Below are 17,092 nucleotides of genomic sequence, written 5' to 3'. Positions count from 1 at the left end.
ACCCTGTAAATTGTTAAAAAGAAGCCAATGTTTGGTAAGCTTCGCACACTGGTCAGGGGAGGAATTGACTTCAAGCTCATCAGCTTTAAGTCCATAAAGAGAAACCCAAGGGGGTGGCTTCTTTTTAATCTAAAATGTATAATCAAGTTTTAATCTGTAATCAAGTTCTCTTAACAGCCTTTTCCAAGAAGGCAGTTATTTTTTTATTTGGAGCAGAGAGCCTGGTTTCAACTGGATTTTGTGTAAGCCATCAGCCACTAATTCTTTCCTGAGTGGGCTAAGGCTGAGTTATGTCTGCACGCTCATCCACTGCCTTTCATGAATTCAACAGTTAATTCAATCATACAGAGAGCTGGAGGAAGAACAGGTTGATACCGTGGAAAGGAAGCCCATTCCAGAATCAGGTCTTAGACTCGGTTCTTACTAACCCCTCTGTGCTATGGTTTACCTATTTGTAAAACCACAGAAATCTGCCTCACAAGGTTGTAAAGATTAGATAGAAGTGGTAAAGTATGAAGTATATGCTCAGTATACTTTAAAACTCTGAGTCCCCACTGGGTACCATTTACCCTGCAAGCGCCATAAACACCATACACAGTAATGCATGGAACCTTGTTTTCTATGCAGCGGCAGATTATCCTGACCATTTTTGTTCTTGTCAGATTCAAATCCAGATCTTGTTGACCACGGTCTGAACTTGTAACCACTTGGCTTCACTAGGTGCTTCAACTGTTCACCAATATCGGGAATGGGCACTTAGCCATTTGTCTTTGTGGGGTGTGTCTCTAGAAAGACTTTAAAGTGCTCCTTGGTCCAGAGGGGACCCAGGAAGCAACTCTTCTGGTTTCTGACATGGAAACAGACCAGGATAACCCAAAACAGGATAAAAGTCTCTGGCTTCCTCCAGTTTTGAAGGAGAAGAGCTTTGGGAGGTGCAAAGTAGAGAGGGAAGCTTGTTGTAAAAAGTAAGTCCTTTTCTAAAGACATTTACAAATATGACCAGAAACCAAAGGGAAACCTTGTATCAAATCTTGTACCATTCAACATTACATTTCAGTACATCTTCTTAAGTCCAAGAGACTCAGAAAGGCAGAATTAAATCAATCAACCTTATAACAGTATAGCTTCAAAGATCATATTTTAGTAGGTAAAAATCTCTCATTTTAACAGATCATGCAAACAGGAACACGAGACATAAAACACCAGCTTGTACAGACACTCCCACTGGCTACATGTATTACAGTTTAACATCCAGTTTTAGCATATAAATCACAACCAGATTGCAACATAAACACCAGCTAAAACTGCCTGTTCCCATTCCTTTGTAAGTTTTGACTTAAAAAGTATGACCATAAAAGTACATGATGATGTTTCTTGGATAAACACAGCAGAATTCCCAGATGAAAAAGTATACTGTTCCTTCTTCAAGTATCACCTCTGTGGCCACATTCTATGTCAGCTGTTCTTCCTCTCAATATACTCCTGTGAACTGCCACCACTGTCAGGCATTATGAATGTGTGTGTGTGTGTGTGTGTGTGTGTATACTGAATAGAACAAATTTTTGCCTTTTGGAGAAAATGTGTTACAGTGAGTTGAAGCCACAGGATGTTTGCTCCAGCTTTCTTATAACTAGTTGTGTGATCTCAGGTCCCTTCTTGCACCTCGCTGTTCCTCCTTTGCTTTTCTCATAACACCATTCTCCTGTTGTGGGGTGTCATGGGGCTTAAATGACATCAACCTGGCACAGCCCTCAAGCAATTGGCTTTCTTCTCCCCACTCCTCTTTTTTCGTTTCTAATATACAACCATCTAAAAAATATTCCTTTTCTCTTTGAGGGAGGCATTTAACCTCTTCTTTAATAGGAGAATGGAATTTGGGTTTGAAAATGATGGATGTGCAGACTGCATCATTTCCCATCAACTCTTAAGATGTGCATGAGTGAGAAATAATACAGTGGAATCAGCCACGGTGGTTCAGGCACTGGATCTGGAGAAAGCTGCAAAAGAGGCTCAGAAGAGAGGTGTTCTGAGATGTGGCAGTCACAGTGGAGTAGCTGTCCTGCCTTTCAAGGTGACCCCGGTCAGGGACAGCATCTATCTGCATGTCTAAGGTCTCTGCTCCACAGATGTGGAGCTCCATTTGAAGAAGGCTCCAGAGTTCCACTGGAACTCTACCCACAGGTCCCTTGAGTCGCCCAATAATTTGAGTGTGAAAGCTGGAATTAGAGTGTGAGCCTGAGGCCCCCACATTCCCGAGAAACAGGAGAGCTTGGACAGATCTGAGTCTCTTGCAAACATTCAGCTCTCAGAGTACAATCTCTCTGCTGACCACCACCATCTGCTGTTCTTCCCACTGCGCCTACGAACCTTCCAAACTCCCCAGCCCCTAAGACCATTCTTCCGACTCCAGAAGGCCCAGGTGCCTGGCAACGCAACAGGCTTCCTCCTTCACTTCCTTCAGGGACATCAGTAAGCGTCACTTGGCTGCATCCCCTGGGAGTCTCTCCTAGGAACGAATGTGCAGAATTTTCTTGAAGGTCTTCTTGAAGTTCTCATTGCACAAGGGGTAGATGAGGGGGTTCAGCGTGGAGTTGATGTAGCCCAGCCAGATGGTGAACATGTGCACATGCTGGTTGCAGCAGCTCTCACAGAAGGCAATGACCATGAAGAAGATGAAGTAAGGAATCCAGCAGATGATGAAGGCCGCCATGATAAAACCCAACTGCTTGGCGGCCTTCCGCTCTCGGTTCATGTGCAAGCCAGACACGTACTGTCTCGAATGCGAGCGGAGCCTCTTCCAAGTGAACTTGATGTACTCCAGGCCTGTGCTAGACTCGCTTCGCGACTTGCCTTTCGCCAGTGCCGGCTCTGCGGGGGTGTCCGAGTCTGTCCGGGAGAAGGACTGGCTGTCACCTAGGATCTGATCCTCTAAGGCCTCCTTAGCCCCAGGCATGCTCAGGCCCTGCTCACCCATCTCAAGCTGGTTCTGGCTCTGGTTGATGGCTGCGTAGCCCCTGCCACTCCCCTCTGCCTCCGGCTGCGCCTGCACAGTGTCAAGCGGGAAGCAGTAGTATTTGCCCAGTTCTCCATCCTTCTCTTCCTTCTCTTGGCTGAAGACACCTGGAGATGTCACCTCTTTTGGCTCTTGAGATGGTGGCTTCAAGACAGGTCCACCCCCGGTGTCTTTTGGCTTCCTTTTCAGAACCTCCCAGGGGGACTCCTTCCCCGGTTTCTTAGTGCCCACCTGGAGGTTCTCCGGCTTCATCTTCATGTCAGAGAAGGAGGGGAAGGACCCGTTGATGAGCTCCCGGTGCTGGCAGTGCTGACGCACAGCCTTGTAGATCTTGGCATAGAACCAGAGCATGAGCAAGGTGGGCAAGTAGAAGTTGATGATGGCGGTCATGACTTTGAACCACGTGACGTTGTAGAAGTCCGTCTCACACTTGTCCTCCCGGGGCTCTGGGGTCTTTGGCTGGAAGTGACGCCAGCCCAGAATGGGGATAATCCACAGGAAGGAGAGAAACCAGGCGGCTAGGATGGTGATGGATGCTCGGGTCTTGGTACGATACCGCAGGTACTTGAGGGGCTGCTGCACAGAACGGTAGCGGTCAATGCACAAGATGAAGACGCTGAAAATGGATGCCGTGCTGGCCACATAGTCCATGGAAAGCCAGAAGAGGCAGAGAGGACGCCCCAGGGACCACCTAGACATGAGGAGGTAGAGGATGTTCATGGGCATGACGACCACCCCCACGATCAGATCGGCCACTGAGAGGCTGACGATGTAGAGGTTCCCCACGGTGTGTAGTTTCCGCTCGCTGCGCACAGCGTACAGGACTAGCAGGTTGAGTCCCACTGTGACCAAGGAGATGGTGCTCAGGACCACCACCAGGGGCGTCAGCTGGGCATTGTTGGCAGGGGCAGTCTTATTCCCCTCACACATCTTGTCTTCGAAGACGCAGGAGGAGTTGGGACAGGTCATTGGCACAAGTGTAGCCTCCAGCTACGGCTCACTCCTGGGGGGAAAGACACAAGGATTCAGGTCAGAGGTCCCGTGATCAGTAGCATCACTCAGCACTGTCACAGGCATCAAACCATGGTTGTGTGCGATCAGGATGATAGACACTGCTGGTTACCTGCAGCCTGTACCCCCTGCCTCCTTAGCCATCCCCTCCTTCCTTCAATCATTGACTATTCGTTGCATCGCTGAGCACTGTACTGGGTGCTGGGAATACAGCAGTGAACAAAGCAAAAACCTCTGTCCTCAAAGAGCTCACATTCTAGTGGAGGGGCATGGGCTAAAACGAGGTGAGGTTTGTACAAGTCCCCTGTTGCACACACGTGCTGGGAGGTAGGTTGCATCATGATTGGTCTAAGCTGCATATGGTGCCGTTGTTTCTCTTTGCCAGTGGCTGGTCTGGGAGTGGGTGTGAGACGTGCCTCTGGCTGACGAGGTAGATGGGGCAGTCTCATGGCAGAACTGGGGATCTGGAAAAGTTCTTCCTCTCTGACAAATGAGCAACATGAATACAAGGGTGTTTCCTACTCGCCCTCTTCTTTGTGATAGGAAGTAATGCATGGAGCAATGGCAATCATCTTGGGGCCATCAGGTAAACACCAAGAAAACCACTGAGATGCCAACTCAGAGTCTAGTTGTTACTGAGCTGCTGAGCTGACCCTGGAGTCTTCTTCCACCAGGCTGGTTATTATGAGAAGTACTTCAATATCTTTTTTGCTTAAGTCACTGTTGTGAGAGTTTTTACTTGCATCTAAAGCACTGCTAACCAATATAAGGGAGGGTTACCAGCGCACACAAAGCATGAAATAAATGTAGAAAATCTGCTTAGATGAATGGTTCTCAAATGGGAATAGGATTATGTTGTCTGAGAAAGCATTTTTATCATTTCACTTTTATATTTGATTTTTTTTTCATTACATAAACTATGCAAAGTAATATGTAACACACCCTCTGCTGGGGGACTATACTGAGAACAGACTGCCACAGCTGATCCTCAACTGGGGTGGAGGTCACAGTTGGTATTAAAACTTACAGAAGGTGTTGTTAGATTTTTATATCAATCAAAAAGTGGTATGAGTTTAAGGAAAACTGAGAAATACTAACAGCGTAAATGTCTCTTGATAATTCAGCAAAAAACATTATTTCTACATTAAGGCAACACCAGATAAATTCTTGGCTAGACAGCTATATTCTTATGACTTTTAAAGATAAAAAGCAAAACCCAGTCCCAAACAAATGGACCTAATTAAATTTGAATTCTTTTGCACAGCAAAAGGATCTATGGACAAAATGGAAAGACAGTCTACCGAATGGGAGAAGATATTTGCAAATGATATGATTGACAAAGAGGTGAATATTGAATATATACAAACAGCTCATATAACTCAACATCGGAAACACACACACACACACACACAAAACCAAAGAACCTGATTAACAAATGGACAGAAGACCCTAATGGACATTTCTCCAAAGAGGACATGCAGATGGCCAAGTAGCACATGAGAAGATGCTCCACAGCACTAATCATGAGGGAAATAAATGTGAGTCAAAACCACAATGATACGTCACCTCATATCTGTCAGATGGCTATCAGCAAAAAGAACACAAATAATGTCGGTAAGGATGTAGAGAAATGGGCAACCTTATACACTGTTGGTAAGAATGTAAATTTGTAAAACCATTATCGAGAACAGTATGGAGGTGCCTTAAAAAAACTAATGTGACCCAGCAGTTCCGCATCTGGGTGTACATCGGACAAAAACAAAACACTAACTCAGAAAGACGCATCTACCCCAACGTTCGCTGCAGTGTTATTTACAACTGCCAAGATACTGGAGCAACCTAAGTGTCCATCAACAAATGAATCGAGAAGACTGTCGCATATTATATATGTATGCACAGTGGAATACTACTCGGCCATAACGAATAAAAGTTGCCATCTGCAACAACACAGATGGACTTAGAACGTATTACGCTTAGTGAACAACCTCAGATATGCAGACGATACCACTCTATTGACAAAAAGCAAAGAGGAACTAAACAGCATTTTGATGAGGGTGAAAGAGAAGAGTGAAAAAGCTGGCTTAAAACTCAACATTCAAAAAACCAAGATCATGGCATCCGGTCTCATCACTTCATGGCAAATAGAAGAAGAAAAAGTGGAGGCAGTGACAGATTTTATTTTCTTGGCCTCCAAAATCACTGAGGATGGTGATTGCCCCCATGAAATTAAAAGACATCTGCTCCTTGGAAGGAAAGCTATGACAAACCTAGACAGCATATTGTCAGCTACAAATTGGTACTTGCCTGTCAACTACAAATCGGTACTTGCCAAGAGCATCTGCCAGTGACTGAACAAGCGTTTGCCATCTGCCTCTGTGGAGACTGAACCTTGTGCCTCTGCAGCTGTTAACCTGAAACCCCCTCTGTTGAAGGAATCCAGGGTGCAGTGAGGCATTCTGTTCTCCAGGGAATCTGGTGGGACAGGTCTTCAGATAGTTAGATATTTTCAGGAACTGATTTCACAATCCCAATCCTTGTATCTCTTCATATTTAGAAAAACACTAAATCCCTTCATGGTGACATGAGCTCCTTGTGACTAGCAGAAAAACTTTTGTAGAGTAAGCTCTCGATTGCATTGAACTTCCCCATCACCGAAATCGTATATATTGACATTTCCCAACTGCTTCTTTGCAGCAGTCTCTCAGAGCTATCTGAGGGGCTGTCTCCTGGGCTGTAGTCCTCATTTTGCCCCAAATAAAACTTAGCTCACAACTCTCAAGTTGCACACATCTTTTAGTCGACAGTATTAAAAAGTAGAGGCATCACTTTGCCGACAAAGGCCCATCTAGTCAAAGCTGTGGTCTTTCCAGTAGTCACGTACAGATGTGAGAGTAGTACCATAAAGAAGGCTGAGCACTGAAGAAGTGATGCTTTTGAACTGTGCTGGAGAAGACTCTTGAGAGTCCCTCGGACAGCAACGAGATCAAACCAGTCAATCCTGAAGGAAATCAACCCTGAATATTCATTGGAAGGACTGATGTTGAAGCTGAAGCTCCAATACTCTGGCCACCTGATGCGAAGAGCTGACTCATTGGAAAAGACCCTGATGCTGGGAAAGATTGAAGGCAAAGAGAGAAGAGAGTGGCAAAGGATGAGATGGTTAGATAACATCCCTGACTCCATGGACATGAATCTGAGCAAACTCTGGGAGATGGTGAAGGACAGGGAAGTCTGGCATGCTGCAGTCCATGGGATCACAAAGAGTCGAATATGACTTAGGGACTGAATAACAACAGTAACCCAGCAAAAACACAAATGCTTAGTGACTTAGTCCAGACAAAGACAAATACTGTATGATATCACTTATATGCGGAATCTGAAAAACACAACAAACAAGTGAATATAATAGAAAAAGAAGCAGACTAGTAGATAAAGAGAAGCAGTGATTACCAGTGAGGAGAGGGAAGGGGGAGACAAGGATGTGGGTACAGGCTGAAGAGGTACAAGCTATTGTGCATAAAACAAATAAGCTACAAGGATACACTGTGCAACACAGATAATATAGTCAACATGTTATAACTATAAATAAGCTATAAAAATACGAAAACACCGTGCTGTGTGCCTATAAGTTATACCTATAATAAACATAATATTGTACATCAGCTATACTTCAACTGAAAAAAAAAAAAAACAAGACCCTAAGATATTTGATCTTTATGGAAGGAACTCTTGGGTTACTTCACTGGAAAAGAGCTACTTGAACAGCACTGACTTTTTGGTTGTTGTTCAGCCACCTTGTCGTGTCTGACTCTTTGTGACCCCGTGGACTGCAGCACACCAGGCTTCCCTGTCCTCCTGGAGCTTGCTCAAACTCATGTCCATTAAGTCAGTGATGCCATCCAATCACCTCATCCTCTGTCGTCCCCTTCTCCTCCTGCCCTCAGTCTTTCCCGGCATCAGGGTCTTTTCCAATGAGTTGTCTCTTCGCATCAGGTGGCCAAAGTATTGGAGCTTTAGCTTCAGCATCAGTCCTTCCAGTGACTTTGCCCCAGCTCTATCACCAAGACAGATCGGAGGGATCTCTCAGCCTGCGTCTTCTCGTGGGGCATATGTGATAGGTGCAGTCGGTGAACTCCAAAGGTTCTTCCAGAGTGTCTGTTTTAGAGTCTCGCTGTACGTGTTTTTCCAAGTTCTCCTCCAGCTCTGCACTGCCGCAGCCAGGGCAGCTATCTGAGTCTTCCGCCGGTGCCTCCTGTGACGGCTTCATTAGCATCCCCTTCTCTTCCTGTGACCCAGCCCTGCCCTCTGCTCCATCACTCTCTGCTGTTGGCCTCCGGGGTCTCACCCACTCACCCCACTCCACTCCAGCCATCATCCCTGTCAGACAAGCCCCGAACCTACAGCTTCAGCCTGTAGCTTTCTCCACTCCCACATCCTACACCCCATACCTTACAGCTTCTCCTTCAGCCCTGTGCTAAGTCGCTTCAGTCGTGTCTGACTCTTTGCAACCCCATGGACTGTAGCCACCAGGTTCCTCTGTCCATGGGATTTCCCAGGGCAGGAATACTGGAGTGGGTTGTCATTTCCTTCTCCAGGGGATCTTCCCGACCCAGGGATTGAACCCACGTCCCTTATGTCTCCTGCACTGGCAGGCGGGTTCTTTACTACTAGGGCCGCCTGGGAAGCCCTCCCTTCAGCCTTGCCCAAGCCCAAATCACTTGGAACTGTCCATAGCCCCTTCAAGAAGGAGAAAAAAGGCTAGGGCCATATCATCCCTGGGATTTTTATTTTTCATTTTGGTTAGGAGGAAGCAGGAAGCACTTCCCTAATACACTCCCAGCTGGGTCTTCCCTAGGTAGCTCTCACCTCCTGCTTCCACAGGAGGGTCTCATTTCTCTCTTTCCTTCTAGCCTTGAGGAAATTACTTCCTTTCTTAACTTCTCTTTTTGCTCTTTGCTCCACACATACAGAGGAAAACAATTCTTTTTTATTGTGCATATACTAGTTATCATTCCACAGTTCCATTTGACAAAAAATTAAGTTTTCATACAAAGATCTGTATTTTTCCCTTTTTGATTAAAAAACAGAAGTTTTCTTGCTTCAACTGAGATCACAGAAATGATAATAAGTGTGAAATTAAGTGGTTAAGGGTGAAATCTACTGGTGTCTGCAATTTAACTTTGAAATGAGTCAGAAAGTAAGTTGAATGGATGATTGCTTAGAAGAATGGATAAATGAGTAGATGTATGATAAAGCAAAAAGAGCAAAACATTAATTTATGACCTGGGTGGTTGGTGTATTATCGGTGTTCACTGTACAATGCTTCTAAATTTTCTCTTTCATTGATACTTTTCATGATAAAATGTGGGAGAAAATATAATAGATAAACAACAAGATCTTACTGTATAGCACAGAGAATGATAGTCACTATCCTGTAATAAACCATAATGGAAAATAATATGAAATAGAATATATATATATATATATATATATATATATATATATATTATATGTGTACATATGTATGTAATTCAATAAGCTTGCCATATACCAGAAACTAATATTGTAAATCAACTATACTTCAGTTCCAAAAAGGGATAAAATATTGGAGAAAACTAATACAGCATAAGCTTATCTTCCTCACTTAGTTCAGTTCAGTCAGTTGTGTCCGACTCTTTGCGACCCCATGGACTGCAGCACACCAGGCTTCCCTCCATCAACAACTCCCGGAGCTTGCTCAAACTCATGTCCATTCAGTCAGTGATGCCATCCAACCATCTCATCCTCTTATCCCCTTCTCCTCCTGCCTTAAATCTTTCCCAGCATCAGGGTCTTTTCCAATGAGTCAGTTCTTTGCATCAGGTGGCCAAAGTATTGTAGCTTCAGCATCAGTCCTTCCAATGAACACCCAGGACTGATTTCCTTTAGGATGGACTCGTTGGATCTCCTTGGAGTACAAGGGACTCTCAAAAGTCTTCTCCAACACCACAGTTCAAAAGCATCCATTCTTTGGTACTCAGCTTTCTTTATAGTTCAACTCTCACATGCATACATGACCACTGGAAAAATCATAGCTTTGACTAGACAGACCTTTCTTGGCAAACTAATGTCTCTGCTTTTCAATATGCTGTCTATGTTGGTCATAGCTTTTCTTCCAAAGAGCAAGCATCTTTTAATTTCATGGTTGCAGTCACCATCTGCAGTGATTTTGGAGCCCAAGAAAATAAAGTCTGCCACTGTTTCCACTGTTTTCCCATCTATTTGCCATGAAGTGATGGGACCAGATGCCATGACCCTAGTTTTCTGAATGTTGAGTTTTAAGCCAACTTTTTCACTTTCCTCTATCACTTTTATCAAGAGGCTCTTTAGCTCTTCTTCACTTTCTGCCATAAGTGTGGTGTCATCTGCATATCTGAAGTTATTGATATTTCTCCCGGCAATCTTGATTTCAGCTTGTGCTTCATCCAGCCCAGCATTTCTCATGGTGTACTCTGCATATAAGTTAAATAAGCACGGTGACAATATGCAGCCTTGACGTACCCCTTTTCTTGATTTGGAACCAGTCTGTTGTTCCATGTCCAATTCTAACTGTTGCTTCCTGACCTGCATATAGGTTTCTCAGGAGGCAGATAAAGTGGTCTGGTATCCCCATCTCTTTCAGAATTTTCCACAGTTTGTGGTGATCCACACAGTCATAGGTTTTGGCATAGTCAATAAAGCAGATGTTTTTCTGGAACTCTCTTGCTTTTTTGATGATCCAGTGGATGTTGGCAATTTGATCTCTGGTTCCTCTGCCTTTTATAAAACCAGCTTGAATATCTGGAAGTTCGTAGTTCACATATTGTTGAAACCCGGCTTGGAGAATTTTGAGCATTACTTTGCTAGTGTATGAGATGAGTGCAATTGTGTGGTGGTTTGAGCATTCTTTGGCATTGTCTTTCTTTGGGATTGGAATGAAAACTGACCTTTTCCAGTCCTGTGGCCACTGCTGAGTTTTCCAAATTTGCTGACATATTGAGTGCAACACATTCACAGCATTATCTTTCAGGATTTGAAATAGCTCAACTGGAATTCCATCACCTCCACTAGCTTTGTTCGTAGTGATGCTTCCTAAGGCCCACTTGACTTTGCACTCCAGGATGTCTGGCTCTAGGTGAGTGATCACAGCATCGTGGTTATCTGGGTCATGAAGATCTTTTTTGATTAGTTCTTCTGTGTATTCTTGCCACGTCTTCTTAATACCTTAATACCTGCTTGGGTTAGGTCCATACCATTTCTGTCCTTTATTGTGCCCATCTTTGCTTGAAATATTCCCTTGGTATCTCTAATTTTCTTGAAGAGATCTCTAGTCTTTCCCATTCTATTGTTTTCCTCTATTTCTTTGCATTGATCACTGAGGAAGGCTTTCTTACCTCTCCTTGCTACTCTTTGGAACTCTACACTCCTCACTTAAGTATCACCATAAGCTCTATTTTTTACCACAGTTTCTTTTTCAGAGTTTAGGCATATTATTTTGATAACATTATAAAGATAAAAGGAGAATATCAAGAAATATTTGTCAAGTGAATAAACAAATGAGCAAGAGGCAGGTGCTCCAAAATATCTCAGCTCAGACTCATTCATTCAACAGATATTTACTGGTAAAAGGTTTTTTTTCGGCTCAGGGATCCATTTTAGGAGGAAGAAAACCCACTTTTGTTCTCTGAAAACACGTGTTTCAGAAGGATTCCTGGAAAGGGGTGTGCAGGAGCCAAGCTGCTGCTGGGAGCCCGGCAGGGGGAGGAGGAGGGAGGCCCAGGGGACTGGGTTCCTGGGAAAAGTGGGTCCTACTGGGAGGCAGCCCAGAGGGCGGCAGGGGGTGGTCACATCTGCATCTCCTGTACATCCCACTCTGGACAGAATATGCAGGGTCCAGTGCAAAATGAAAAGCCAGGAAGTTATCAATCATTTCAGGATGGAGGCAGAAGAACACTGACCCGAGTGTGGGGCCATCCTGAGCGCAGGGCTGGGTGACTGCCATTCTGGCCTCTTTTCTCACCTGACCCCTGAAAAGGCTCCACTCAGTGACACAGCTAATGTAAGGTGCGTTCCCCTCCCGTGGGGATCTAAGCTCCTCGGGGAATGATCTTTGAATGGTTTTCCCTCCCTCAATGCCAAAGGGAGGCCAGGCACTCTGGCTGAGGGTGGGCAGTACCTGGGGATATGGGTTTACACGGCTGCACAGGATGCCACACCCCGCTCAGGCTGCCCAGTCCCTGCTGGGCTCTGAGGTGCCCTCTCTGGGGTCAAGGTCGAGCCTACAGAGATGATGTGCCCTGGGGAGAGAGAACCGAACCTCAGGAGGCACTCAGGACAGGGCATTTCTAGAAGAAAGAACCAGGGCATCCAGGGGTCTCGATAGCACCGTGTCCCTCGAGGAGCAGGCCATGCAAGAGAGCTTTCTCACCCGACTCTGCCACGTGATAGGCTGTGTGGAACCTGGGAAAACAGCTGGGTCTCCAATGTCCTCAGCTGTAAAGTAGGACAAGCGGTATCCCCTCCCTGCAGGGCTTTCTGGAGCCTCAGTTGAGACAGTGAGTAGGAATGCTCTGCTAACATCCTGAGATGACAACGTGGTAACAAGCAGAAATGGATCCTTCCTCTCTAAGAGGCAAGCCATCATTTCTGAGTTGAGGCAATGGCTCCATTCCAAAACCATGAGCTTCAGTGGAATTTTTACTAGAGTGATTACAGTCTAATCCAATCAGGTCCACGTGCCCACAAATGAAGGTGGTCAACTGTCCATCCACACTCTGGGAGTGCCGACTGGGGCAGCTAGCCCCTGGGACTTTTCAGAAATCTGTTAGTAAGTAAGTACCTGCCACAAGCCCACAGCGAGGTCTTCTGATGATCTCCAAGGCAGGGAGGAGGAAACGGTGACCTCAGGCTCAGAGGAGTACATCAACTTACTCAAAGTCACACAGCTAGAAGTGGTTGGGGAAGCCAAGATTCAGAACTAGGTCTGACTCAGAGTTTCTCAGCGTTCACTCTATTGACATTTTGGCTGGATAATTCTTTGTTGTGAAGGGGTGTCCTGTGCCTCGTTGGATGTTTCACAGCACCCCCAGCCTCTACTCACCAGATGCCAACAACACCCTCTCCTTCATTCCCAGACACGACAACCAAAAATATCTCTAGACATTTCCAGATATCCACTGGGAAGCAAATGAGCCACAGTTGACAGCCACGGATCTAACTGAAGAATATACCAGAGAAAACAGCTTTCAGCTCCAAGGAAAGAGTGTCAGAAAAATAGATGTTGTCTAACAATGCAATGCATTGCCTTGAGAGATACTGAGCTCCCCATCACAGGAGGTATCCAAGAAGAAGAGGCTCTGGCTCCAAATTAGAAATACTCCTGCTTTCTCAATGGCAATTCTTGGTTTTAGATATAAGGAGCCGCGGGGCAAGAACTTCTGTTGACATCTAGAAAGGGGAGGCAAGGGGAACTGGAGGATCTGAGAGATGCTACACAGGAGATGAGGTGCCCAGTACCTCACTGCTCCTCTTTCTCTCCCATTTAAGCATTGCTGGTCCACGGAAGGCTTGGAGCTCATGCGGGGAGTAGGGCAGGGCAGCAGTCCAGAACCCAGGCTTTGGAAACCAGTCAACCTCTGCTGTCAACCTGCTTCTGCCCTGGTCAGCTGGGCAAGATATTTCACTTCACGAAGCCTCAGTATTCTTCACCTCTAAAACAGGGATAAACTCCTGATACAGGGCCTGACATACCAGAAGTGCTCATTTAACAGTAGCTGTACTGCTTTCTCCCATTTCTTGGTGAGTGATGCAGCAAGCCCCTAGCCAGCCCCATCAAGCTCAGAGGAATCATCCTGACCTCTTCCTGCTTTTCCCGATGGCAGAAACTGTTAATAGGTTCCCAATATCCCTTATCCTTTATTTAGGAATAGACTTCTGCTATCCACATGAAAACACGGCTTCCTAGAATAGGACCACATTCCCCAGGCTTCTCTGTGGTGGGTATGACCGCATGACTAAGTTCCAATGAAATGGAAACGGAAACATAGCTGGCAAGTTTCAGAAATCAGCCCTAAAGGAAGGATGCGTTCTTTTCTTTGGCACTTCTTCCAGCTGGCTGGAATGCTGACAGGATGAGCAGGGCTTAAGCAGCTATTTTGGGACCATGAGAAAGAGCGTCAAGATGAGCGAAGTGAAGCAGTAATTGGGAAGGAGCTGAGGTCCCTGATGATCGTCAAGTTGCCATACCAGCCAGAACCACCTCTGGATTAGCTTGGGTTTTCTATCACCAAATTCTAACCAATAGTACTGCCCCTGACTTCAAGGAATTTGTCATATTAGGATGAGAAGAAAAACGAAAGATAAACGAACAGCATCAGAAAAAATAAATTAGAAAGTCCATGGCGGCATCACCGACTCAATGGACCGACTCAAACGCCAGGAGGCAGTGAAGGCCAGGAAAGCCTGGTGTGCTGCAGTCCATGGGGTCGCAAAGAGTCGGATGCGACTTAGTGGCTGAACAACAATTCGACTGGGACAAGTGTGATAACTGAGGTAAGATCAAAGCAGGTGACACGACATGGGAGGGAAGAGCAGTCTCTCCCAAGGTAAAGTGGGGACGTGGAGAAGGGCATCAGAGAACGGGTGACGTGTGACTGGGCTGTGAAGGATGAGTACGAGTTTCCGGGCGGCAGGAAGAGGGATTTAAGGATGAACAAAAGAAAGAATAAAAGTACAGAGCTGAGTTCGAGGTGTTGGGAGGGAATTGTGGAAGAGACTGGAGTACAGAACAAGGAGTCAGGGGACGCAGGTTGCGGCTCAGGCGGAGTTGTTGTTTATTCGCTCAGTCGTGTCCAACGCTTCTGCAATCCCACGGACTATAGCCCGCCAGGGTCCTCTGTCCATGGGATTTCCCAGGCAAGAACACTGGAGCAGGTTGCCATGCCCTCCTCCAATAAGTAAGTGTTTTTACCCTCTATGCCTTTGCCTGTGCTGTTTCTCCTTCCTGGAGCATCCTCTCGCCTTGAAGCTCTTAGCTGCTCCTCTTTCTGTGCTCATGACACCCTAACACTCTCCCCTTTATATCACCTATCTTATCATTCTTTCTTTACTTGATTCTCCGCAACTACAGGGCGGTACCTCTAGGGCATGGGGTGTGCCCACTAATTCTGCTTCTGAAGGTCGACACCCAGGGTCATAAGGGGGATACCACCTCCTTGACGGCAGGGACCACACCTTTTCCTTGCTGCTATTCTCCTGCGCTGGCGCATGATAGATGCCCAGCGGATGCTCAGAGTTTACGGGATGAGCTCTGAAACGAAGACCCACATAGGGAAAGAGCTGCAGAAGACATCGAAGGACCTCACTGCAGAAGCTATGGGCGTATTTCTCACAGGCATCTTTAAACCAACAAAAACTTGAGGTAAGATTTGTACTATCAATGAATACCAATACCTTTCAGTGACCTTTCCAACGTTTTCTGGGAAACTTCTTTCATGATAATCCAAAACATGAATAAAGACCTAGACAGAAAGATGCTCGCTGCAACGCTATTTATGCTAAGAAACGAAAGGAAATGATCTAACCTTTGGGAACTACACATATTATGGGATAGCTGCAGTCATCGACAATCACATTTATGGAGCACCAGTAATGATATGGGAAGATGCTTATGATGAAATTATATTTACAACAGATGTTGTTTGGACAGGATGATGTCAGTTCTATGAACTAACAGGCTTAGAGAGAGGGTGAGTCTCTGCTATGTTAAAAGTGGTTTCCTCTGGGTAGTAAATAATGTTTATTATCTCTCACATTTTCCAAGATTTCAACAGCGAAGACAGACATGTTAGTTTTGTAACAGTGTGAGTAAGAACTAACTGTCCTCATTTTTAAAAGCAATATAAAATAGATTTATCCCACTGGAGAAAAGTTTTTTAACGTCTTCCACACTCTCAGAACATCTTTTATTTTCTTTGGTAGAAAGTGGGAGTTTGGGATTCCTTTCGTGATACATTCTGAACTGCCTCCCTCACCACTCCCCATTCCAAACTGCTCAGCCTTCTGCCTCATTTGTGCTGGATGGTTACTGTGGTCAAGTAAGCCAGAACATTAAATTCTTTGCTCTAATTCTAAGAAAGAGGCGCCATGCATGAGGGGGCCCCAAGTACTGCATATTCTCATTGAGCCTGGCCCTGGCATCATTTCCATCAATCACTCATGTTTATCAATGCCACTGGCAGTGGTGCGGAGAGCTGAATGCAAATAGCAAAATTCCATTATGAGCCCAGCACTGCACAAATGTGGCTGACTTGAAACTAGGACACTGCCGGGCTCAGAGTCAGCCTCTGGGTGAGACGCAGGAGGCACAGGACTCTGGGCAGGCAGTGGCCCCAGAGAGTTTCCTGGGGGTGGTGGTACACATTCAAACATCTACAGAGTCAGGATGGTGGTTTAGTCGCTAAGTCATGCCCGACTCTTGTGACCCCCTGGACTGTAGCCCACCAGGGTCTTCTGTCCATGGAATTCTCCAGGCAAGAATATTGGAGTGGGTTGCCATTTCCTCCTCCAGGGGATTTTCCTGACCCAGGAATCGAACCCAGGTCTCCTGCATTGCAGGCAGATTCTTTACTGATGGAACTACAAGGGAAGCCCACAGAGTCAGGGAGGAAAAGTTAATAAGAACAGAGCACTGTGTGTGACGTAAGATAGTGTGCGGGGGCTGGGCCAAGCAGGAGACGACGTCTTTTGTCCGTCTTTGTCCGAAGAGGTCAGTTGCCACTCAGGCCACCAACAGGCAAGTCCAGAGCTGCCTAACTTTAAAATGAATCCTAAAAGCTGGATTTTTGCATGAAAACTCTGTGGTTTTTTTTTAAGTTGTCCAGTAGTTGGCTGTTTCATTTGTTTTCATGGACACTTAAACACAGGTGGAGCACAAACCAGTTTGGGGGATCTGACCTGTGAGCCCTGAACTGGAGACGTGGATCTAGCTCACAGGGGATCCAAGTGTGGTGAACACAAGAAAATGAGCCTGAGGCTGAAGAGACACTTTTT

General features: G+C 45.7%; 1 protein-coding gene across 4 annotated transcripts in view; it reads right to left on the bottom strand.

Annotated features, from left to right (window-relative positions):
- Positions 1 to 1,121: 1,121 nt before the first annotated feature.
- The window catches only part of HRH1 (histamine receptor H1), a 110,349-nt gene continuing 94,378 nt past the window's right edge, over positions 1,122 to 17,092 (bottom strand). For all 4 annotated transcript variants that reach the window (XM_010817877.4, XM_059879455.1, XM_024982371.2 and 1 more), the window contains one exon: positions 1,122 to 4,016. In XM_010817877.4, the coding sequence (XP_010816179.1) occupies positions 2,507 to 3,982 (1,476 nt within the window). In that variant the 5' untranslated portion in view covers positions 3,983 to 4,016 and the 3' untranslated portion in view covers positions 1,122 to 2,506. The remainder of the gene's footprint in view (positions 4,017 to 17,092) is intronic.

This window comes from Bos taurus, chromosome 22, assembly GCF_002263795.3.
Source record: "Bos taurus isolate L1 Dominette 01449 registration number 42190680 breed Hereford chromosome 22, ARS-UCD2.0, whole genome shotgun sequence".
Classification (NCBI taxonomy): Eukaryota; Metazoa; Chordata; class Mammalia; order Artiodactyla; family Bovidae; genus Bos; species Bos taurus.
The sequence above is the reverse complement of the archived record's forward strand: the minus strand, read 5'-3'. Positions and strand labels throughout refer to the sequence as shown.